This window comes from Astyanax mexicanus, chromosome 12, assembly GCF_023375975.1.
Source record: "Astyanax mexicanus isolate ESR-SI-001 chromosome 12, AstMex3_surface, whole genome shotgun sequence".
NCBI lineage: Eukaryota > Metazoa > Chordata > Actinopteri > Characiformes > Acestrorhamphidae > Astyanax > Astyanax mexicanus.
Genome location: NC_064419.1, coordinates 48,164,288 through 48,190,279, shown reverse-complemented (window position 1 = coordinate 48,190,279; position 25,992 = coordinate 48,164,288). Strand labels below are relative to the sequence as shown.

The 25,992-nt window shown below is 36.4% G+C and overlaps 1 protein-coding gene and 1 long non-coding RNA gene across 2 annotated transcripts in view; one reads left to right on the top strand and one right to left on the bottom strand.

The window, feature by feature from the left end:
- Positions 1-10,685, top strand: part of sema3b (sema domain, immunoglobulin domain (Ig), short basic domain, secreted, (semaphorin) 3B) — a 97,621-nt gene extending 86,936 nt beyond the window's left edge. Inside the window, exons 15-18 of the mRNA XM_049486030.1 lie at positions 4,613-4,770; positions 5,024-5,079; positions 5,223-5,362; positions 7,182-10,685. Of these exons, the coding sequence (XP_049341987.1) occupies positions 4,613-4,770; positions 5,024-5,079; positions 5,223-5,362; positions 7,182-7,667 (840 nt within the window). The 3' untranslated portion in view covers positions 7,668-10,685. The remainder of the gene's footprint in view (positions 1-4,612; positions 4,771-5,023; positions 5,080-5,222; positions 5,363-7,181) is intronic.
- On the bottom strand, positions 462-25,992 carry LOC125806153 (uncharacterized). Its single transcript, XR_007441452.1, has 5 exons — positions 25,931-25,992; positions 17,616-17,695; positions 12,298-12,473; positions 4,187-4,753; positions 462-623 (listed from the first exon to the last, which is right to left on the bottom strand). It is a non-coding gene; the product is annotated as an uncharacterized LOC125806153 (long non-coding RNA).

The window sequence follows — 25,992 nt, the reverse complement described above, 5'->3', positions numbered from 1 at the left end:
TCATCTTAGTGGTCAGCACTAGTAAAAAAAAAACCTAAAGTTAGAGGAAACAATAAAATAAAGAGTCATTGTTTTGAACGCCAAAGGGCTTTTTTTTGTATTTTTGGATAAATATTTTTAGTGCATCCCTATATCTGCTTCCTGAATTCCTTCTATGGTCCTATGTAACAAGAAATGTTACTCTCTCACTCACTTACTCCTCCTCTTCCTCTCTCTTTCTATCTGTCCCTCTGTCTCTCCCTCTCTTACTCTTTCTCTGTCTCACTCTGTCTCTCATACTGTCTGTTTCTTTCCACCTTTGTCCCTCTGTCTCTTACTCTGTCTTTCTCTCACTCTGTAAGTCTTTCCCTCTCTCTCTCTCTCTCTCTCTCATTGTCTCCACTGTCTTTCTCTCTCTCTCTGTACCTCTGTCTCTTCTCTCTGTTACTGTTTCTATCTCACTCTTTCTCTCAGTCCCTCTGTCTCTCCCTCTCTTACTCTTTCTCTGTCTCACTCTGTCTCTCATACTGTCTGTTTCTTTCCACCTTTGTCCCTCTGTCTCTTACTCTGTCTTTCTCTCACTCTGTAAGTCTTTCCCTCTCTCTCTCATTGTCTCCACTGTCTTTCTCTCTCTCTCTCTGTCCCTCTGTCTCTTACTCTGTCTTTCTCTCACTCTAAGTCTTTCTCTCTCTCTCTCTCTCTCTCTCTCTCTCTCATTGTCTCCACTGTCTTTCTCTCTCTCTCTCTCTGTACCTCTGTCTCTTCTCTCTGTTACTGTTTCTATCTCACTCTTTCTCTCACTCACACTCTCTTTCTCTCTTGCTCTCTCTCTAGTGACAATCTCTCTTACTCTCTGCATCTTACTGCATATTTGCATATATGCATATTTGCATAAAAGTGACAGAGCCCTTAAGCCAGGCGGACACTGTGCGATTTTTTTAATCGGATGCGTTCTGGAGAGCTCAAACAGCACGTTTGAATCGTTTGTCGTGTATGAACAACGCCTGCGATTCATCTGCACACACTGTACGGTCCGACTGACCTGCTGCGACGGGGGAGCTTACACTGCACGTCTAAACGCAGCCCGTAGGCGGAGCTTTCTTTGCGTACAAACTCTCGCTTCAACACAACGCCTTGCAAAAGAAAGCGCTTAGCTTTGCTTATTTGTGCCCTGTTGTGCGCTGAAAGTCCACGGAAGAGACGTACATGGACTCGCAGGTGGCTGAGGCGACGTGGACTCTACGGGTTGTCCGTTTTACAGAAGGAGAGCGCATAGAAAAATGACTGCGCGTCAGGCTGCGAAAGAAACACCAGCAGCTTAAATAAAATAAAATAATTTTATTTTTTATTCTGTTTATTGTTTATGTAAAAACTGGTTTTGCAACACTGAATATTAAACAAGCAATCGGTTATTCACACTGGATAGGGACCCTCATTTACAGTGCCGCTGAGCATTAACAGTTTAAAAGGGATTAATAATATATATAAAAAATAGGAATAAAAACTGACATTTATTATAGACGAATAAAATATATACCTAAAAAGGATAAATAGGACCTTAAAAAAAGATCATAAAAATTGACATAAAAGGGAAAAAAATTATATCTTATGAAGATATATATTTAATGATTTGATTAATAAAAGAAGAAAAATAATTTAAATGAATAAATAAAAAATATAAAATATAAACTCATTAAAAATTCGTTTAAAATAACCCAGGCTTTCTGCAGAATAATCAAAGTTTCAGTTAGTTTCAGTTTCAAATCATGAAAACAGCTCACCAAAACCTCAAACTATACTTTATATTTGACTATATTTACTTACAGGTCCTTTGCTTGTACTTACAGGCCCTTACTTATTTTTATTCAACTGAACTGAGTTCCTGTAGCCTCGCGCTGAATTCAGCTCCGCGCTGCGAAAGAGAGCGAGAGAGAGGCGCAGCGCATTTTGTCTGATTTATCTTGATTAATTATCAGTACATTTATTAGCTTTAGTAAGTTTAATAGCACTAATTATACTACACTTGTCCGACCTTATTTATTAAAACGTTTATTTTAGAAGACAGAGGTTATTATGCGGGCAATGCCGCGCGCAATGCCACGCGCTGCGCTAAGCTGGCTTTGCGTGGCTAATATTCTGGAGCACTGGACGAGATTTTAATTAATAAATTAACATATTTATAATTTTAATAAATTTGCCCTGGCGAAAAGAAACGAATTATAAAATATAGCTTTATATTTCTGTGCATGTTTTAAGTTTTATATAATTGACGGGCAGCACCAGAGGCTGACAATGTGCTTTATTTTTCAGATATAATAGCAAAGTGAAATAAAATAAATTTATGTTTGTCAAAGATATTTTCTCTTTTAATTTTTCTTTTCAAAAACTCCAGCTATTGACTGAGAATAAGCATCTGTTGAAATTCTTAAACAGCAGAATGCCTGTGTCTGCTATATTAAGCTATAAGTCTGTGTACCGAACATAAATATAAATCCTTATAACTGACAGAAATAAATATGACTAATAATTATTTATAGTTACTGTGCAGATTTTTGGGAAAACGGGTCGTGACGTTAAGAAATCGGCCCGCAAAACAGCTCACACTGTGAGACAAGCGACCAAAATTTCTGGCATGTCAGAAATCCCTGGTCGCGTCCGACTGCTCATTCGCAGCTCGTATGGGCAATTAATCGGACATCGCTTCCCCTCTCACACTGCACGACAAACGACGCACGATCAAGCTAAAATTCGGCCCGATCATGAAATTCAGTCGCATCCGACCAGATCGGGCTTAAAATCGGGCTAAAATCGCACAGTGTCCGCCTGGCTTTAAACAGCTTATTCTAAAAGGAACTGAAACTGGTAGTGCGAGAGTGATTTAGTGCAAAGAACCACATGAACATGTTTTAACTTGTGGAAAAAGAGGCATAATATCATTTCAGAAACTTTATTTGTATTGGTATCTTTATCAGAGCTCAGTTGCTTTAAAACATTTACTGTTAGCATAATTTTAAAGAGAAATTTAAGGCTATTTTTAAATAAACATCAGCAATAAATAATCTTAAAATAATAGCGCAAATCAAAATAGTAAATTAATTTGACTAAAATGAATAATAACTAAATTACTAAAATTTGACCAAAACCCCTTTCAAAATTAACACTTGTTTCCAGTAACATTAGGATTTTTTTTTTTTTGAAGGAGCAGTGGCAGTAGACCCACACTTATCATTTTATTCGGGTTTCAGTGAGTCACTAGCCAATACCACACTGGTTCCTGTCCCATGACTTTTGGCACATTGTTGTATGGACACTGTAACGATTTCTGATAAAGACAATAACTAGATAGCAGTAACATCAGTAGAAGAAAATAATAAAAATACCACATTATGATGAAAATGTTTCTCTAAATGAAAGCTGCAGTAAATTACAGGGATTAAAATCTCAGATAAAAGAGGAAATGGCTCGGCGGGGAGATGAGTAGATTTCTAGATTTCCAGATTAGATTCTGCACTAATGAAAGCGTGTCCTTGGGTGTCCTTGTCCGTTTCTCATTGCAGTAATTCAGCAGAGAAAGAAGATTATTAAATCGGACAGTAAACTTCAGGATACGCAATGAAAATCTCAGTATTTTCTGTAGGTTTTCATTCATTTTGTCACTTTTTTCACCAATGAATAAGTTAATTATCTTAAATGTCTGTTTATTTTGCTTTTAAAACAACAAGTGGTTAAAAAAAACACAATTTAACAATTAAATATTTATAAATACCAATCCACCAGACTCCACATGTTAACCTTAACACTGAGATTTCATCTAGTAAAAAAAAAACCCTAAAGTTAGAGGAAACAATAAAATAAAGAGTCATTGTTTTGAACGCCAAAGGGCTTTTTTTTGTATTTTTGGATAAATATTTTTAGTGCATCCCTATATCTGCTTCCTGAATTCCTTCTATGGTCCTATGTAACAAGAAATGTTACTCTCTCACTCACTTACTCCTCCTCTTCCTCTCTCTTTCTATCTGTCCCTCTGTCTCTCCCTCTCTTACTCTTTCTCTGTCTCACTCTGTCTCTCATACTGTCTGTTTCTTTCCACCTTTGTCCCTCTGTCTCTTACTCTGTCTTTCTCTCACTCTAAGTCTTTCTCTCTCTCTCTCTCTCTCTCTCTCTCTCTCATTGTCTCCACTGTCTTTCTCTCTCTCTCTCTCTGTACCTCTGTCTCTTCTCTCTGTTACTGTTTCTATCTCACTCTTTCTCTCACTCACACTCTCTTTCTCTCTTGCTCTCTCTCTAGAGACAATCTCTCTTACTCTCTGCATCTTACTGTCTGTCTCTCTCTTACTGTCTGTCTCTCTCTTACTGTCCGTCTCTCCATTTCCCTCTGTTTCTCTCTGTCTCTCACTGTCTTTCTTTCAGTTTCTCTTACTGTCTGTCTCTTTCACTGTCTCACTTACTGACAGTCTCTCTTACTCTCTCTCTCTCACTCTCAGTCTTTCTCTCAGTGACTACCTCTCTCACTTTGTCTCTCTCTTTCTCTCACTCTCTCTCAATCACGCTGTTAATCTGTCTTCTACTGTCTCTCTCTCGCCGTGACGATCACTCTGACTCACTGTCTGTCTCTCTGTCTGTCTCCCTGCAGCAACAGCTGTATGTAGGTTCTGATACGGGTCTGGCGCAGGTTCCGCTGCACCGCTGCAGTCTGTACGGTAAAGCATGCGCCGAGTGCTGCCTGGCCCGGGACCCGTACTGCGCCTGGGACGGGCACTCCTGCACCCGGTACCTGCCCAACACCAAACGGTACAGAAATATACACATTACACATATACACAAATTAAATTACCCGCTGTGCAGATTAATACTGGGGGACCTTTTAATGTGACAATTAATGTAATTGACAGCAATCAGCCCCAAACAGCATCGCCTCCACTTGCAAAACTACTGTTAGCATCGCTAACATGCGTTTAGCATATATATGCATAATGTTGCTTTTTATGATATTTTAAATCAATATTTTAACCGTAAACTCTACTCCCTCTGCTGGTGTGTTTAGGCGCTTCCGACGGCAGGACGTGAGGAATGGTGATCCGAACACACTCTGTTCAGGAGGTGAGATCACTCTTTTAATTCAGCGTTTAATTTGGCATGTCAGTGTATATTTTTGTCATACTGTCAAATATAAGCAATTTATATACTGTAATACTCATTGAATCTAACTGCTAGAACCCTTCATTATGTGTAATAATGTGTAGAGAACCAGAAGCCGCGAGTGGTGGAGAAGAAGCTGTACGCGGTGGAGAGCAGCAGCTCCTTCCTGGAGTGCCTCCCTAAATCCCTGCAGGCTCAGGTCACATGGACCTACCAGAGACACCCCAACAACCCCCGAGAGGAGGTGAGACACACAGACAGCAGGGGGGACAAAAATGAAGAGAGCACTTCAGTTTCTGAATCAGTTTCTCTGATTTTACTATTTATAGGTTTATGTTTGAGTAAAATGAACATTGTTGTTTTATTCTATAAACTACAGACAACATTTCTCCCTAATTCCTAATAAAAATATTCTCATTTAGAGCATTTATTTACAGAAAATGAGAAAAAGATGCAGAGCTTTCAGACCTCAAATAATGCAAAGAAAACAAGTTCATATTCATAAAGTTTTAAGAGTTCAGAAATAATCAATATTTGGTGGAATAACCCTGGTTTTAATCACAGTTTTTTTTTTTCATGCATCTTGGCATCATGTTCTCCTCCACCAGTCTTACACACTGCTTTTGGATAACTTTATGCTGCTTTACTCCTGGTGCAAAAAAAAATCAAGCAGTTCAGTTTGGTGGTTTGATGGTTTGTGATCATCCATCTTCCTCTTGATTATATTCCAGAGGTTTTCAATTTGGTAAAATCAAAGAAACTCATCGTTTTTAAGTGCTCTCTTTTTTTTCCCAGAGCTGTATATCATGTTAAAACATCATATGGTGAGAAAACGTAGCTTAAGAGACAAAGAGAAAGAAAATAAATGAAATAAGAGAGCGATAAGAGAGAGAGAGGGAGAGAGAGAGAAAGAGAGCGATAAGACAGATAAAGACAGGAGCAGTCTGTGAGCGGTGGACGGGAGGTGAAATTGAGACTGGAGGAAGTAGAATAAAGGAAGACAGTGTTGATAAGAAATGATAAATGTTTCTCTCGTTTTTAATTAACGATCTTCCCCCTCTCTGTACTTATCAGTTAGAATACTCTGAGCCCAGAAGCTGCTTTCATTGCCTTCTCTTTGTCTGTGTGTATTTGTACAGTTTCAGGACACAAGTGTCTAAAATTTTTAGGAAAATCTGTGATAACAGGGTTAACCAGGAAAATAGCATTTTTTAAAACTGACAGGTAAAGGTCAATTTTAGGGTTAAAACAGAAAAATTAGCCAGCTGACCTTAATATTATTATTATTATTATTATTATTATTGTTATTATTATTATTATATAAACATTTCATAATTATTATCAAATAGAAATAGTCTAAAATAATTTTCACACACTTACTACTTTTACTACTTTTATCGAATTTGAAAAAAACAAAATCATAAAATGCTCCTAAAAATAAATATCAATTAATATTTACTATTTATTTATCTATTTTCAATTAGTTCAGTGTGTTTTAGTAAACTTACTGAAAAATAAAACTGTAAATATAAAAAATTGCAGTGTGCTGAATATTGCAAAATGACACTTTTGGAAATAAAAGGTTTTGTTCTTAAAATAAATAAATAAATAAATAATTTACAGTGCTGTGAAATTTATTTGTATTTGACCCCTATAGCTTAATTTTTTATGTTTTTTTTGTTTGTTTTAATGATAAATAAAATAAATCAAATCAATGGAATAAATCTATCCAGCACAGAGAGTAGCCTTAGCATTAGCAGCTAACTGCTATTTCCCCCTTCAGAGGTAAGTATCATTAGCATGAAGCCTGCTGCTAAGCCTGGCTAGCACTGCTGGAGAAGCATTAGCATTACACGCTAACCGTACTAAGCGCTAGCCTTTTTAGCTATTCAGAGGTGAGTATTATTGCCCTGTAGCCTGCAGCTAACCCTGGCTATCGCTGCTGGAGCAGCATTAGCCACTTACTGTGTTAGTTCTTTTGTTGTCACGATGTGCCTTGTATTGTGAAAACTATGGTAATGCAATGTAATATTTATAAAATAAATAATTTTTTTTTTTTTTAGGTGCGTCTAGACGACCGCGTTCTCCAGACAGACCGAGGTCTGCTGCTGCGCCGCGTTCTGCGTCGAGACGGGGGCGTGTACCAGTGCCACGCCATGGAGCACGGATTCACCCAGACGCTCCTGGGCATCACGCTAGAGGTCGTGCCCTCCTCAAGCCCCTCCCCTTCAGTGCCAAATGCCCACAGCCCCGCCCACAACCAAGGACAGTCCTCCACCAATCAGAAGCTGTGGTACAGGGACTTCATGCAGCTGGTGGATCACCCCAACCTGAGCACGGTGGATCAGATCTGCGAGCAGGTGTGGTCACGGAAGCACGGCCAATCGGCTAAGGGCCAGCCGGATCCGGCCAACGAGGCTCCGCCCATCGACCCCCTACACTCCACCCACAAAAAGTGGAAGCATCTGAAGGAGGTGAGGAAGGGACGGAACCGCAGAACGCACGATGGAAGACCCTCCCCCCGAGCGCCTCGGAGCGCTGGAGAGTAACGAGAGAGAGGAGAGAAAGAGAGAGCGACGAAAAGAGAGAGAGAGAGACTGAGAAAGAAAGAGAGAAAGAAAGAGAGAGAGATCACTGGAGACAGACAATTCTGCACATTACATCTCATTTAGTGACTATTTATCTATCAATCAATCATCTAACACAACTCTACGTTAGATCATAACTCCATTAGATCATAACTCCATCTTCCTTCTGCCCAGTTATTGCCCCACCCTAAACACTCTACTGCCCCAATGACCCCACTTACCCCACCGATGACCGTATACACAGTATACCAGTGGACAGTATGATCTAAAAAATGACATCTTTAGGATTCTGACGCCCTCTAGTGGCCCAAACCTTTAAACAAAGTCCCAAAGTGACACAATGAGCCCCTTCTTACACCCTGCACAAGGTGTGTCTCGATGCTCATTGCTATCTTACACCCTGCCTAGAGTCTATTTTTTTACGTCCTGTTTAAACAGCAGCAGAGCTTCTGAATATATCTACACTGATGGGCGTGGTGTTCTGGAAATGAGGTGTGTTCAGGTACATTTCTGGAGCTTTGCTTGTTTATCTTGGAAACAGAAAACAGAGGAGCTCCACTGACAGAATACAACCTAGACAGACGCCAACAGTCAGACGTTCATCGCTATCTTGGCAGTGAATGTTCAACACAGCAGCACAAACCGAAATTTTACATCAACAATAAACAAAATGAATGAATGAGCATGAACGAGCAGCTCAGTTTCCTCTGCTGAGAAGCGTTTGTTGAACACGTCCAGGTAGCTGCACCGTTAAAACAGCAATCCGCCTAGTCAGAGCTCACCTGACTCTTAAAGGGAATTAAAGGCAAGTGACACTCTGATTGGTTTATTTCACGTTAGGCCCAAAATTAAACACCTATGATTAATTAAGAGAATTTGCACATTTGGAGCCACACAAGGTGTACTTTTCCCGTCGTTACGATAGCAAAGACACATTGACACGCCCCCTAAAACAAGCTGCACAGTGCACGATTGACAGCTCACCTATGAATAACTAAAATAGGTTACTGTTCACCAGGAATGGAGGTAGACAGAACGTACTTTTTCCACTATGTATACAGTCATTGGTCCCTAACCCACTCTACACAGTGGACATTCACTCATCCACCTCACTATAGTCACGCCCACTCAGAAGGACTGTTAATATATCCAATCAATCAGACACATGCACAAACACGCACAACTACACACACACACACACACACACACACACACACACACACACACAGTACCAGTCACACGTTTGGACATACCTTAAATTCAGTGTTTTTCCATTATTTTAAAAATGTTATTAATTGTAGATTAATACTAAATTAATCCAAACTATGAAGAAAAAAACATTTGGAACAGTCTTAATGAGGTAGAGTCACCTGGAATTCAGGCTTTCAGTTAACAGCTGTGCTGAACTCATCAAGAGATAAATACTTGAATTTCTTGTCTCTTAATGTGTTTGAGAGCATCAGTGAACAGTTCTATTTGAGTAATGTTCTAATCCAGATTATAGCACAGTTTGTTCCGATCCTGCAATGTGATTGGCTGAGAGGCGTTCTATGAGTGCCGTTATCAGCCAGTAATGCACTGTGACTAACCGTAGCTCTCCATGTATTACTCCGCCACATACAGGTAACCTAGCAACGATGCAGCGTTTACATACCAAATACAAACAAAACAGCGCAGCTACAAACAGAGCAGCAATGGAACTATTTTAACTGGCGGAGTTTTTATAACCAAACAGATCCTATTTTCTCCTCCTGTTTTGAACTTTTTAAAATCTTTCAATAAACAGCAACAATTTAACTGTGTTATTAAGAAATAATACACTCGAGATTTGTGCTATAATGTGTAATATTGGTAGTGCATTGGCAAATATAACATGTTATAGCATGGATCTCATGTATTATTACTTAATTATGGCAAGAACTACTCAACTAAGTAAAAAAAAATACTTTAAAGGATAACTTTGGTGTAAAATGGACTTTTGGTGCAGTAAAACATGATAAAAAGTATCCAGGATTAAAGTAGCTCCACACCTCCTGGCTAGAATCCGGAGAGCCATCACATTTAAAACAACGCATTAATAACTTAAAAAGTGCACAAGAAGCTTCTTAAAAAACACTGTTTACATCATATAATGCTTCTTTGTAGCTCTGTGTGCCGCCATCACTGTACTGATAATGAAGACATATGGACATATATACATAGATGCTGGCTGCTACGCCAGGAGACAGGCTACGTGGAGTCTATGTATATATATGTCTATGTAATTATCAGTACAGTGATGTCGGCGCTTGGAGCTGAAGTTAGCATTATGGGATGTAAACAGTGTTTTTTTTAATAAGCTTCTTGTGCACTTTTTATTAATGTTATTCAATGCTTCAATTTAAATGTCAGGGCTCTCCGGATTCTAGTATGGAGGTGTGGAGCTACTTTGAGCTGGATAACGGTGTTAAATGTGATTTATCGGGGCAAAATATATAGAGTGCTTGGCAAAAAGCACTAAATTGCTGTATCTCAGAAAGCTGCAGGAGAGCGGAGGGGGGCTATTAAACAAAGATAAGAACTTTATATCATGTTTTACTACAACAAAAGTCAATTTAACACCAGAGTTCAGACCTTTAAGAAACAATGAGGGTCAGTCAATCTAAAAAAAGAAGAATTTCAAGAACTTCAAAAGACCATCAAAAACGTATGTAAAAATACTGATGATTAAACTGGCACTCATCAGAACTGCAAGTTAACAGCTCCCCAGATAAGAGCTAGTTAATCCTTCTTCACAGAGTATTTTTGTTTGTTTAACACTGTTTTTAAGTTACTACATGATTCCTTATGTGTTCCTTCATAATCTGATAGATCACTTCACTATTCATTTACTATGTAGGGAAATAAAGATAAATATTAAAACATTGAATAAGTAGGTGTGTCCAAACCGCAACACTATAAACACTCTTCCCTTTAAGCTACACACACACACACACACACACCAATAAACCAATGCAATAACCGTCCCTGTGGGCGTCCGTATGAAGACAAATGCTCGGCTGAGAAACTACAGAAGAGGATGATGTCATAAACAAAACTCACTGTAATTGTGATCCCAAATCAGAGGACTACTCCAAACCATGCACAATGAACTGTTACAAGTGCACACACACACTTACACACACAAACACACACACACAAACACGCGCTTGGTACGCCATACGAACGGTACACAGACACATCCCCACTCTGTTATATATACACACACACACACACATTTCACACTCATTTACAGCAGAATCCATGTAAATTTCTCTCATGTGTTTTATATGAGTGTTAGTGCTTCGTGCTGTTAGTAGATTAGACTTTGCTATCCTCAATATTCTCTCAATGTGACCCAGAACCACTACAAAAGGCCGCCGCACACCGGAAACGCAACACTGTGAAGAGGCTGGCAGCCCTCAAAACATTAAAATAAAAATAAATAAAAAAAAGATTCAATTCCTGAGCACCAAGCAATATTTTCCATTGTAACATTAAAGGAATAATCAGTAATAAATGTGAGCAAATGTGTGAAATGGCTACAGGAATCCATTGATTTCTAAACACTGAGTTCTCTGCACAAGTCTCATTAGTGAATATATATTAGTGCATCTGAAAGAATTAGAATATCATTGAAAAGTTGCTTTATTTCAGTGATTGAGCTGAAAATGTAAAATTCATATTATATAATATAGATGTATTACGGACAGAGTGATCTTTTATTGTTGAGGATTTAAAAAAAGATCAGTATCTCAGAAAATTTGAATATTATATAAGACCAATTGGTACTTTCGGCAGTGTGTGGGCAGTGTGCCAAGTCCTGCTGGAAAATGAAATCCGCAAATCAAGTCAAAATTTAGGGCAGTTTTGTTTTCCCACAAAATCTTACAGCACTTCATGCTTTTCTCTGCTGATGACAACTTTTATAGAGATGTGGATTTCATTTTCCAGCAGGACTTGGCACACTGCCCACACTGCTAAAAAAGTACCAATCGGTCTTAATATTATAATATTATAATTTCCTGAGACTTTTTTATTGACTGTAAGCTGTAATTGAACAATTACAATGAACAATAAAAAAAGGAAATGCTTAAAATAGTACATTTTGAACTGAATTACTGAAATAAAGTAACTTTACAATAATATACTATATATTTTTTTTTTCAGGTGCACTAGTATGTTCTATTGTACAAAATCTTTTCGCTAGTGGTGGTGCTAAATTACTCAGCTATGGTTAGCAAACCTTACTGAAGCTCAGTGATTACCTGTTCAGCAGAAACGTTCTATACCTGCCAACCCAGGGTGTGGAAATTGTAAGACTGTAGGAAATGAAAGGTGGTGGGCAGGTTTAAAAGCTAAAACCTACATAGATTACCGTGACATGTCGCACAGTTGACAGTTCAAGTAAGAAAATACTGGCTGAAGCTCTGCTGACACACTTCCTTAAATGGTCCTTTAAATTAAAGAGAAAGCCATACCACAAAAAAGACCCATGATAATTTATGACTTTTGACTTCCAAAGAGTCTAGATTTGCATTTTTTTTCCAAACGCTGTATCCGATTGCCTTACCTGAACATCTTCAACATAAAGAGGTCCTCGTTTTAAAGCTTGCCGACCTCATTTTAGTTGTTTTCGTTGCTCGGTGTGCGACGGCCTTAAGAGAAACCACTCCATCTCTTCCACCCACTGCTGCTCTCCACCACGATCTGATCAGACGTTCATAACTGCCCACAGGAGTGTCCAATCTGCAGGAAATATAAGGAATAAACAAAACAGTGAAGGACTGTTGTGAAAAATCATCAGCAGAAACTGAAAATATCCAGCTTGCCTGTGACATACTGCACAGTTCTAATAAGAAAATACTGGCTGAAGCTCTGCTGACAATGGAATGGAATAAGGCTGGTTGGATTTCCACAGATTTCCACAGAATATAATGAATATTATGACCACTTCCTTCTTAGTTTTTACACTTACTGTTCATTTTCAGCTCTATTGATCCTATAGTTTAATCTGTAGTTCTATTATAATTACAGACTGTAGTCACAATGCTAGTGATAGAGGAATAGAGTTACCTATACAAAAAAATGACTATTTTACATTAGTAACTCAAAAATATCTCCACACTTCATTGGTAGAATTCTGAGGGTCCTGACATTTAAAACGAGGCACTTGTAAGGAAAACAAGTTCATATTCATAAAGTTTTAAGAGTTCAGAAATAATCAACATTTGGTGGAATAACCCTGGTTTTTAATCACAGTTTTTTTCATGCATCTTGGCATCATGTTCTCCTCCACCAGTCTTACACACTGCTTTTGGATAACTTTATGCTGCTTTACTCCTGGTGTAAAAATTCAAGCAGTTCAGTTTGGTGGTTTGATGGTTTGTGATCATCCATCTTCCTCTTGATTATATTCCAGGGGTTTTCAATTTGGTAAAATTAAAGAAAATCATATTTTTTTTTCCAGAGCTGTACACAGAAAAACAAATACAGAATTAAAGTATATAAAAGTGTAGAAACAAGGAGGTGGTCATAATGTTCTGATATGGTTGTAAATAGCAGCTCAATAGCACCACCTGCTGGACACTGGAAACTCCTCTGGGCAATTTAATATACTTTACTTAATATATTTTTATTTTGTATATTTGTGTGTGTGTGTGTGTGTGTGTGTGTGTGTTTTCTGAAAACGTGTGTTGTGCTGAATTAGAACACAACATCAACACAGAGGGGCATTATGGGACAAGAAAGCATGAGTTAATTCAATTATTCATCCAATTACCCATAATTAATCTGCTTATGTTGAGGAGAATGATATTGTGTGTGTGTGTGTGTGTGTGTGTGAACGATATATTGTCCCAGAAATAATTGAGATAATGTGTATTATTGCCGACCATTTAATTCTAAATTAATTGCATAATAATTCAATTACATACTTTTTAAGAGTAATGATTCTTAATATTCTTTATTTTAAAGAAAATAGAGACCTTCAAACTGAAATTAAACATTTATAAAACACGATCTATTGTCCTAGAAATAATTGTGATAAACAATATTATTGACGATATATGTTAAGACCATTGACGCCACTAATATAATGATAATTTAATAGCAAATAATACAATTACGTTAGTTTTAAAGAGTACTGATTCTTAATATCCTTAATTCTTATAAATATACAGACATTCATATTGAAAATAAGATTAGTTTAATATATCTTAAAAAAATAAAATAAATAAAATTGAGCCCCTGGTTTAACCCTTTCAGACCTGAATTGAATCACCTGTAAAGTAAATAAAGTAAAAGTCTGCTATAAAATCTATATAGCAAATACTGCATATTGGCTCTTTTATATTTTAAAAAACATCCATAGACAGTAAAATCATGACTTAAAAGTGTTCTTAATCAAGAGGACGCTCTACAGGAGTTCCACAACCAGCCTAAAAGTTGTGCAGATCTTCTAGGACTTGGTATCAGAGCTTCATAGCTTTCTATAAAATTTATATAGCAAACAAATCCAAATTAACTAAAATATTTAATAGTTTTTGGATGTCCATTGCATTTGAAGCCTGTGTGTAATATTTTATATTGCATATTGACCCATCCCATAACTTAAAAAGTGTTCTTAATCACATTAAAAATAAGTCAAATTAGCTGTTACCTCCAACCCAATTGTTCTAGTACTACTTAGTACTACAGTGCAGTGGATAGGGCCAAGCTACGGTTTCTATTGGTTCTATTGGTTTACAATACAACTTCATTGTTCATTGGCTGGTTTATGGTCTATTCTAATGTCCATTGCAATGGATGCAGGGTCTGAAAGGGTTAATATACATAATTATTTTATGGGACATAATTATTCTGTACAAGTCTGCATACTGCATACATTGGTAATGTAAAGTAATTGTTTTATTGTCGACTTTTCACCAGCTCAATTACATTTATGGTTCTTCCTTGATAAGTTACATTATTAAGATTGTGCAAATATTGTGCAAAAACTCAATAAAATGTAATGAATTATTATGACAGGCCTAGCTGCAAGAATTAAGTGATAGCATGTGTTTTAATTTACTAAGTACTACATTTATTAGCTCAGTACTATTATTATTAATTATAGTAATATATCAAATAGTATAGTAACAGTAGTATTAGCATATGCGAAATTACACAGTAGTAAAAATATATGTAAGAATATCAGATTATTAGAAAAGATTGGGCTCAGTTTCAGACATAATAAATAAATCTAATATACAGCTCTGGAAAAAAAAATGAGAGAGCACTTAAAAATATTGAGTTATAATCAAGAGGAAGATGGATGATCACAAGCCATCAAACCACCAAACTGAACTGCTTGAATTTTTGCACCAGGAGTAAAGCAGCATAAAGTTATCCAAAAGCAGTGTGTAAGACTGGTGGAGGAGAACATGATGCCAAGATGCATGAAAAAAAACTGTGATTAAAAACCAACCAGGGTTATTCCACCAAATATTGATTATTTCTGAACTCTTAAAACTTTATGAATATGAACTTGTTTTCTTTGCATTATTTGAGGTCTGAAAGCTCTGTATCTTTTTTGTTATTTCAGCCATTTCTCATTTTCTGTAAATAAATGCTCTAAATGAGAATATTTTTATTTGTAATTTGGGAGAAATGTTGTCTGTATTTTATAGAATAAAACAACAATGTTCATTTTACTCAAACATAAACCTATAAATAGCAAAATCAGAGAAACTGATGCAGAAACTGAAGTGCTCTCTTCATCTTTTCCAGAGCTGTATGTATGATATGATAAATCACATTTATTTAAAGTGTCAGTAGTGTCAGTAGGCTGGTAGCTGATTAACGGCTGATTGACGGTGTTTAGGCAGAAACAGAAATAGAGCATTATCTGCGATTTTAAATATTTATCGCCAAATTCTACTGTTTCCCAGAGGAGTTTGAGGTTTTTGGCAAGTGTGTGTGTGTGGGAACAGGGACTAAGTTCTAAGAGTCCAAAGTTGAGGGTATTAAGGTGGAACTGATGGTTTTAGATGTGGCCACTAGGGAGCACTATAGCACTGGCTTAGTGTAGTGAGTCCTAACTCAAGTTTTTACTGGTAGAAACTCTAATTTTAGACATTTACAGCTTTAAAATCATATTTACCAGTAATAATATCAGATCTACAGTTTAATAAATCAATTCTGACCAGTCACACGTTACCATTGACTTACATAAAATCACTCACTCTACAGCTCTGGAAAAAAATGAAGAGAGCACTTCAGTTTCTGAATCAGTTTCTCTGATTTTGCTATTTATAGGTTTATGTTTGAGTAAAATGAACATTGTTGTTTTATTCTATAAACTACAGACAACATTTCTCCCAAATTCCAAATAAAAATATTCTCATTTAGAGCATTTATTTACAGAAAATGAGAAATGCCTGAAATAACAAAAAAGATGCAGAACTTTCAGACCTCAAATAATACAAAGAAAACAAGTTCATATTCATAAAGTTTTAAGAGTTCAGAAATAATCAATATTTGGTGGAATAACCCTGGTTGGTTTTTAATTTAATTTAATGTTCTCCTCCACCAGTCTTACACACTGCTTTTGGATAACTTTATGCTGCTTTACTCCTGGTGTAAAAATTCAAGCAGTTCAGTTTGGTGGTTTGATGGCTTGTGATCATCCATCTTCCTCTTGATTATATTCCAGAGGTTTTCAATTTGGTAAGATCAAAGAAACCAGTAATTTTTTAATGGTCTCTTATTTTTTTTTTTCCAGAGCAAGTACATTTTCACTAGTAAAATATTTCAGTTACAGACATCTATAATGACATGGGTAAATTGTATTTGTATATAATAATAGTCCACCTTAAAAAATATCTCAAGAATATCATAGAAAAGTTACTTTATTTCAGTAATTCAGTTGAAAAAAAATGTGACTCATATTATATAGATGTATTACACACAGAGTGATCTATTTTAAGCTTTTATTTATATAATATAAATTTTTCTGAGACACTGATTTTTGGGTTTTTATTGGCTGTAAACCCTAATCATCAACAATAAAATAAATAAACACTTAAAACAGATCACTCTGTGTGTAATACATTTATATAAAATATGAATTTTACATTTTTAAGTATATTACTGAAATAAAGTAACTTTACAATGATATTCTGATTTTTTTGACATGCATTAGTAAATTACTAGTCAAAAGTTTGGACACACCTCTTCTCATTCAACGTGTTTTTAATTTTAGGATTTTTTACATTGTAAATGTAATATTGAAGACTTTATGCAGCAACACATACAAAGTTGTGTTAACAAAAAAAAGTGTCAAACTACATTTTTGCACACTCTTCGCAGCATTTTCTCAGTCAGATTTATGAGGTAGAGTCACCTGGAATTCAGGCTTTTAGTTAACAGCTGTGCTGAACTCATCAAGAGTTAATTACTTGAATTTCTTGTCTCTTAATAAAGTGTTTGAGAGCATCAGTTAAAGTAAAGTAGTGAAGAGGTAGAGTTACAGGTATACAGTGAATAGTGAATATTGGTGAATAAAATAAACACCATCAAAAACATTACGATGATGGAACTGGCACTAATCAGGAAAGGAAGAGCAAGAGTTTATCAGAGTTTCCAGCCTCAGAAAGCGCTAAAAGTTAACAGCTCCCCAGATTAGAGCACCTAAAAGCTTCTTCACAGAGTATTTTAGTTTGTTTAACACTGTTTTTAAGTTACTACATGATTCCTTATGTGTTACTATTCATTTACTATGTAGAAAAAAAATAAGTAAAAGACATTGAATGAGAAGGTGTGTCCAAACTTTTGACTGGTACTGTACAGATATGTATCGAAAAATTACATTTTTATTTTATTTTATTTTATTTATTTTTTTTTTTTTACCTGCTTCTTGTCCGGCGCAGTGCCAATGTCGCCCCCTGGTGGCCACTATGTGTGTATCCTCCCCTCAGACAGTGCACCTCCTGGTGAGAGTATGAGAGAGTATATATGAGTATATATATGAGTGTGTGCAAGATAATCAAACCATTATTAAACCATTTCATACCGAGACGAAGAACCATGCATATGAGAGCTGAGAGTATCTCTGGTTGGAGTTGGTGGACACATTAGTTGTGTGATATTTATACTACTTAAGGCTTTATGATGTAAAAAAAATAATTTTATTTAGTTGGTTTTTGTTTTTTCTCGTTCCTTTGCATGACTTAAAGACGTGTAGTTGAGCGTTTTGACAATGGAGAGGAAGCACAGTGTCATATTTGGTTATTTGGTGTTTTCTTATATCATATTTATGACTTAATAATATTAAAAATAATAATAAGCTAATAGTAGTAGTAGTGGTGAATCGTGCTGACGAGATGAACGGCGTTTGTAATATATCCATTCTGCTACGGGAGAGAACTGGAGGAGGATAACAAAAACGATGTTTGTATATTTTGAAGTTCTTTGTTCATTCCCTGACTTTAAAAAACAATGAAAAAATACAAAAAATAAAAGTATTTAAGGACTGTATCCAAAAAAAACACTCCATGTAGGAAGATGATTATTTTTTTTTTTGCCGTTGCTTTGCCTTTGTTGAGCGATGCTTTCTGAAAAGATCATCCAAATGACCGAACCCACTGATTTCTTGGCCTTGTTGTGACTCTTCTCAACTTTTGAGAGGTGGAATAAGAGAAAATGTGCATAATGTGTGTGTGTATGTTTGTGTGTGTATGTTTGTGTGTGTGTGTGTCTACTGTTGGACGTTATTCTAATTCTGTAATCTGTGGGTATAAAGTGTGTATAAAGTGAGTTTCCCGTTATGGAGAGGTCAAGCGTTGAAGGCCAAAGTTGATGTGGAACACTGTAGAACTTCCTGACTATTTCTATGTGGTTTGTTGCATCAGACTGTATTTGATTAACACAAAGAAATAAACAGTTACTGCAAAATAAAAAAATCTGTCTCTTCTGTTTAATACAAGATAATAACTGTATAACTCTATATAAGAATGGATATCATGCTTTTATTCCATTCTGTTCCATAGAAATGATGCCAAAATACACGCTTACATTGTATTCTGTGCTGTATTTATTCTGTTTTCTTAGGGGAACGTCTGTAATAAAATACTGCAATTGAAAAAACAGGAGGATCAGTGAGTTTTTAGGCTTTAGTTTTTCTCGGTCACATGACATCATCATGCTGTTCAGTAGCTCCTCCATTTCCACTCGCTGTTGTGTTTTTAAAAATGGATCTCCGTGGAAACGCCCAAACACACAAAGTGTAATTACGGTGTGCGGCAGTGGACAAATTTAAGCTATTTTATTAAACGTGAGGAGACGAAACTCAGAGATGTGCGTCCGGACGGGACTAAAATTACATGAGGAGCACGGAGTTCAGAGAAAAACAGTAGATAATTCAGCCTTTAAATTTTTATCTCAGAGGACGTCTGAGAAAAACACGTACATGATCGTTCTGGACAGGAATAAAATCACAGAGGATAAAAAAAAAAAAAACATAAAAGAGAAAATTACCCCAGAACCCCCTGAGAAAATAATAACTAATCCAGTCTGGATAGGGCTAATGCACTACTTTACTACATTCGGAGTCTCTCTATACTCAACACTGATTGACGAGTTGCTTTTTTACAGATAATTACATTTATAACTGAATGGAATTCATATAAATTATTTGCTTTTGGAAAAGTTAAAAGACTAAAGATGGGTAACAAAATGTGTATACTTTAAAGGAAAATACTCAAACATACCACTAGAGGGCGTATCCATACTTTGAATCAGACATTTTAGAGCAAGGAAGAACTCAAGAGATGAGAACCAATGCTTAATTACGATTAATATAACAAACCTGCACAAGGCAACAAATAAAAATACTGTTTTAGTAACAAGAATGTACAAGAATGTAAGAATATAAATACACTTATACATGCTTTTGTACATATCCATATTTTTTAAACCTGGCCGTGATAAAGTGATAAACTCAGCTACAGCTACAGCTCTCCTGAGATTCTGGCTGGGATTAAAGTGAAACTTAACGTGAAGCACTGCTGTTTAATGAATGCCTTACAGTTACAAAGTGGACACAAACCAATTGGTACTTTTGGCAGTGTTGGCGATGTGTGCCAAGTCCTGCTGGAAAATGAAACCCTTCACCCTTCACCCTAGACCTTGCTGCCAAAAGTACCAATTAGTCTTATATAATATTCTAATTTTCTGAGACACTGATTTTTGGGTTTTTTTATTGGCTTTAAGCTTTATAATCATCAACAATAAAATGAATAAATGCTTAAAATAGATCACTCTGTGTCTAATACATCTATATAATATATGAGTTTCACATTTTAAGCTGAATTACTGAAATAAAGTACATTTTCAGTGATATTTAAATTTTTTGAGATGCACTAGTACTTGGTCAGAAAATCAGATTAGAGGTTTAGAGCGCCTATGTTTAAAAAAAAATCCATATTTGATGCAGCATATCAATAAAGTATCAGACATTAAAACTGTATGATATATCACAATATCAATGTATTGTCCCACCCCAAATCTGTACACACACACACACTTACTGCTGTCCCTTTATCTCACACACACACACGGTTTTTACCCGGTTACAGCCGGAGTAGTGTAAATTCAGCAGCTCCTGCACTTTACCCCTCTGTGTTTTTACACCCTTCACCAGCTTCACCATCTGAACCTGTGATTTCCTCACATCCTGCCTTCATCTCTCCACTTCCTGCTCTGATCATTAGCAGGTAATAGCAGGGCAGGTATGTGCAAGTGTTGTTTTATGGGTAATTACACACTTAAACACATCTGCTAAACAGCTCCTGCTGCACATGACTGATTTACCAGCATTACTGTAATATATATCACCTGTAGCCAATCAGCTTTCAGCATTTCTATAAGAACTGTGCCTCTGAGATGCTTAAGAAGCCAAATTTTATACAGTTACGATTCTGTGGGATTAATCTGGATAAATCGCAGAATTATTAATCAAATAATAAAATATTTAACAGAAATAATGCAGGATAATATTTTACCACATTAAGAGTTCACTGCCCTGTCTTTGTCTCTCTGTCTGTCTTTGCCTCTGTCTCCTTCTCTGTATCTCTGTATCTCTCTCCCTCTCTCTACACTTCCAGTTTAACTTGTTTAACTACTCTAGCAGCCTTTAGTAACTTTGAAAAAAATAAAACTTGTGTCTAATGTTAGCTTAGCTTCTGAAGAACAGATATGCGGGAAAAATAGGATCATTTCAAAGATAGATCTTGGGTTTGTTTGAATCAATATTGGATCATTTAAATTAAGATTTTAATGGCTTTGAATAAAAAAATCTATTTTTTAAAACATACCCATACGCATCATCAAGCTGGTCAACCAGGATAACAAACAAAATTAAAACTACATGAGCAGCAACACCAAGCTAATCGACCAGCATAACCAAGACACTGGAACTGTTCGATAGCTCCTGTGATGCTGGAGAAGATAAAACCGAAAATCTCTCTCTCTCTCTCTCTCTCTCTCTCTCTCTCTGTCTCTGTCTGTGTTTATCTTTGTGTGTCTTTCTCTCTCTGTCTGTGTCTCTGTCCCTTTGCCTCTCTGTTTGTGTTTTTGTCTGTCTGTGTTTGCATCTCTTTCTGTCTGTCTCTCTGTGTCTTTTTGTCTGCGTCTCTGTATCTGTCTGTTGCTCTCTGTCTGTATGTATAACCATGTTTATAATGCCTTTTGAGTGCATTATAATGTGTTATGACTGTGTTTATAGAGCCTAATGTACATAACACTCATAGAAAGTGTAACTGGTTTAATCTCTTTTCTGTAAAGTTGCTTTTTTGGAGATGCATGTTTTTCCAATTGACAGCGATGTTATACAGAATTTTGGTCAATGATTCTATTAAAAAAAAAACTTAAATGGAAGTCAGTGAAAAAAGTGTATTTCAGATAATTCTGGACAATTTCTACTGGCCCACTGAACAGAAAATTGACAGTATAAGATAAAGTTTGTGTATTTAAATTACATATGAAACCAAATCAACAAAAATAGAGATTATATTTCATAAACTTAGCAGTGTTCTGTCCAAATAACACTAAACCCCCTACTGTCAGTCTCTCTGTTTTGTTTCTCCTTTTCTGTATCTCTCTCTTTATCTCTTTATCTCTCTCTCCCTGTCTATATCTCTCCCTGTCTATATCTCTCCCTGTCTATATCTCTCCCTGTCTATATCTCTCCCTGTCTATATCTCTCCCTGTCTATATCTCTCCCTGTCTATATCTCTCCCTGTCTATATCTCTCCCTGTCTATATCTCTCCCTGTCTATATCTCTCTGTCTGATTGGTACTTGTTTTTCATATGTTATATATTTAGCAGTGTTTTCTGTCCAAATAACATTAACCCCCTACTGTCTGTCTGTCTGTCTATTTCTGTCTGTGGTCATTGTGTTCATTTCAGCTAAAGGCCAGAGCATCCCTCCCTCCCTCCCTCTGTTTTTACACACAGAGCTGACCTGAGACAGCCGCCATGATTAATGCTCCTAATTAAGCCTAATTACCTCCTGCTAGCTCCACTCGTTAACCTCGTTACCTCCACTTACACATGTTGACATAAAGGAGTCAGACTCTCTGTGCCAGAACACTTTCACTCCTTCACTCTCGCGCACTCCATCACCACCTAAACACTATCTCTCTCACACACACACACACACACACCGCCTCGCTCGCTCGACCCCTCGCTCTCTCTCTCTACACTGTCTGTCTTTCAGTCTATTCTACTCTCTCACTTCTCACACTTTCTGTCTCTCTCTCTCTTACAATCTCTCTCTGTTTAAAAGGAGGTTGAGAAAACAAATGTACAGATGACGGGGGAGAGAGTGAGAGAGAGACAGAGAGAGAGAGAGAGAGAGAGAGAGAGAAAGTTTTCACAGTCAGCAAAGAGAAACAGAGCGATAAATGAGGGAGGAGGTAATTAAGCTTTAAATAACATCGCCTTTGAGGATCAGCTGAAAAGAGGAAAAACAAAAAGTGAAAAATTCAGATCTGATCAAAGGCTTCACTTTTTGAAGGACTTTCCCCCCATAAACTCCTTACAGTCTTTCAGGTTTATAAAGCTCTAATATTTAATATATTTAATATATTATACAGTAGGATTTTTTTTTTAATGTTCTGCATTGTACTTTAATACTAAAGAGTTTTCAGCCTCAGAAACCGCTAAAATTTAGCAGCTCCCCAGATAAGAGTATCTAAATCTAAATGAGTATTTTGGTTTGTTTAACACTGTTTTTAAGTTACTACATGATTCTTTATGTGTTCCTTTATAATCTGATAGATCACTTCTCTATTCATTTACTATGTAGAAAAATATTAATACAAATATTAAAAGGTGTGTCCAAACTTTTGACTGGTACTGGTGTAAATATTTATAGCTTGTGTATATTCACATTACGGTTAAACATTATTAAGTGTGATTACATTAAATCTGATTTGGTCACTTATCCAATCAAACCAATGCAAGTGTTTATATGCAGATAATGAGTCAAATACAAGCAATATATCTGGATTTCTACACTGAATCCAGCCAATAACCTTGCAAAAAATGTGAAGATTAATGTGAGAGATAGAGAGATAGAGATAGAGAGAGAGAGAGAGAGAGAAAGAGCGAGAGACAGACACAGACCAAGAGAGACAGGCAGAGAGTAAGAGAAAGATCGAGAGAGAGAGAGAGAGAGAGAGAGAGAGACACACAATGAGCAAGAGACAAAGACAGAAAGAGCAAGAAACCAGAAATAAAGAGCAAGAGAGACATAAAGAGAGAGTGAGAGACAGATACAGAGCGAGAGAGAGACAGAGACAAAGAACGAGAGAGACAAAGACTAAGAGCAAGAGACAGACATAAAGAGCAAGATACAAAGACAAAGTGTGAGAGATAAAGACAGAAAGAGCGAAAGAGACAGAGAGCAAGAATAAGTAATAGTGAGAGACAAAGACAAACAAAATGACCGACAGACAGAGAGCGATAGAGACAGAGACAAAGAGCAAGAGAGAGACATAAAAAGCGAGAGACAGACAAAGAGATAGAGAAAGCGAGAGAGACAGACAAAGAGCAAGAGAGACAGAGAGAGCAAGAACAGAGACAAGAGAGACAGAGACAAAGAACGAGAGAGACAAAGACTAAGAGCAAGAGACAGACATAAAGAGCAAGATACAAAGACAAAGTGTGAGAGATAAAGACAGAAAGAGCGAAAGAGACAGAGAGCAAGAATAAGTAATAGTGAGAGACAAAGACAAACAAAATGACCGACAGACAGAGAGCGATAGAGACAGAGACAAAGAGCAAGAGAGACATAAAAAGCGAGAGACAGACAAAGAGATAGAGAAAGCGAGAGAGACGGACAAAGAGCAAGAGAGACAGAGAGAGCAAGAACAACAGACAAAGAGAGCGAGAGAGACAAAGAAAGCAAGAGACAGAGACATAAAGAGCGAGAGACAAAGACAAAGCACGAGAGCGAGAGGCAGAGAGAGCGAGAGAGACATTTATTATATTTTACCTTCTCCGCACTCTATAATACCACTACCACTATTCACTATAGTGAAATACTTCCACTATAAATAAAAATAAATAAATAAAGTTAAAGTCATACAGAGACACATAAAGCCACAGTAGATCACATGAGTGAAAATTACACCAATAGAGTCAGACAGACTTTTAGTAAATGTGTTATGTGTTATATATGTAGTAAATATATATATATATATATATATATATATATATATATATATATTCTAAATCAAAATTCCTGCGCCGGGTTCTAGAGCACAGCTGTGCTATGCCTGTGTGTTCCTGTTTATATGTGAGCACAGGTTATTTAAAGGTTATTTACAGTGAGACCTCTCAGACATGCACACAGATCCATATCTGCAATCATGTTTCCTTAAACACGTACAATCACTTCACCAGCCTTCCGCACACTCAACAACTCACCACTGTTTATTCCATTATCATCAGTCCCCTGTACCGAGACACAGGAGCACACGTGTAACACGAAGCAGGAAGATGGATGATCACAAACCATCAAACCACCAAACTGAACTGCTTGAATTTTTGCACCAGGAGTAAAGCAGCATAAAGTTATCCAAAAGCAGTGTGTAAGACTGGTGGAGGAGAACATGATGCCAAGATGCATGAAAAAAAAACTGTGATTAAAAACCAGGGTTATTCCACCAAATATGGATTTCTCATTTTCTGTAAATAAATGCTCTAAATGAGAATATTTTTATTTGGAATTTGGGAGAAATGTTGTCTGTAGTTTATAGAAGAAAACAACAATGTTCATTTTACTCAAACATAAACCTATAAATAGCAGAATCAGAGAAACTGAAGTGCTCTCTTAATTTGCCCCAATACAGATTTCATTTGTTTTTGCTTTTTTTTATCATAATTACATGTTTGAGATTAACACATATTTTAATATCAGACAAATATAAGCTGAGCAAATATAAAAAGCAGTTAAAAAAAGTGTGAAAAAGTTTTTGTCCCCTAAATATTATAACTTGGTTGTGTCACTCTTGGTAGAAACAACTGCAATCAAGCTTTACTGAATGACAACAAGTCTTTGACATCATTGTGGAGGAATTTTGTTTCAGTCTTCTTTACAGAATTGTTTTAAAGTTTTTACTCAAACATAAACCTCTAAACAGTAAAATCAGGGAAACTCATTCAGAAACTGAAGTGCTCTCTTCATTTTTTTCCAGAGCTGTATTTGTTTTGAAGCTTTAAAAAGCAGAAATACATAAAAATAAGTAAAATGTCAACTATGTTAAATTGCTAGTTTACAGTTTATACAGCTGAAGAAAATATGGTTTTATTAAATTGAGTTTATTTATCTAACCGACTAGATTATCTAGGTTAGGTTATTAGCTATTAGTTAGCTAATTAACTAGCTAATGTCCATTAAGAAAGTAATCCATATTAACTCAATTTTAGCTCAGTTAATAATGTTAATGTTGACGTATTAGTGATCTAGGTTAGGGCCTTTTAAAACTGCTTAGCTTAGTTAGCTAAGTTAGCTGAGCTAACACGCTAAGATAATGTAGCTCGGTAAGGTCAGATTAATAATTAACTGTAACTGTAACTGTACCTGATTAAACTCAACCTTAAATAAACTTTATCTAACCTTAAAACCTCCAAACTCTGTATAAACTAAACTTCTTACCGTGTCTGTGTGAGTTTTCCTCCTTTCCTTCCAGCACCTGACTGTGTGTATATTTGGCAAAA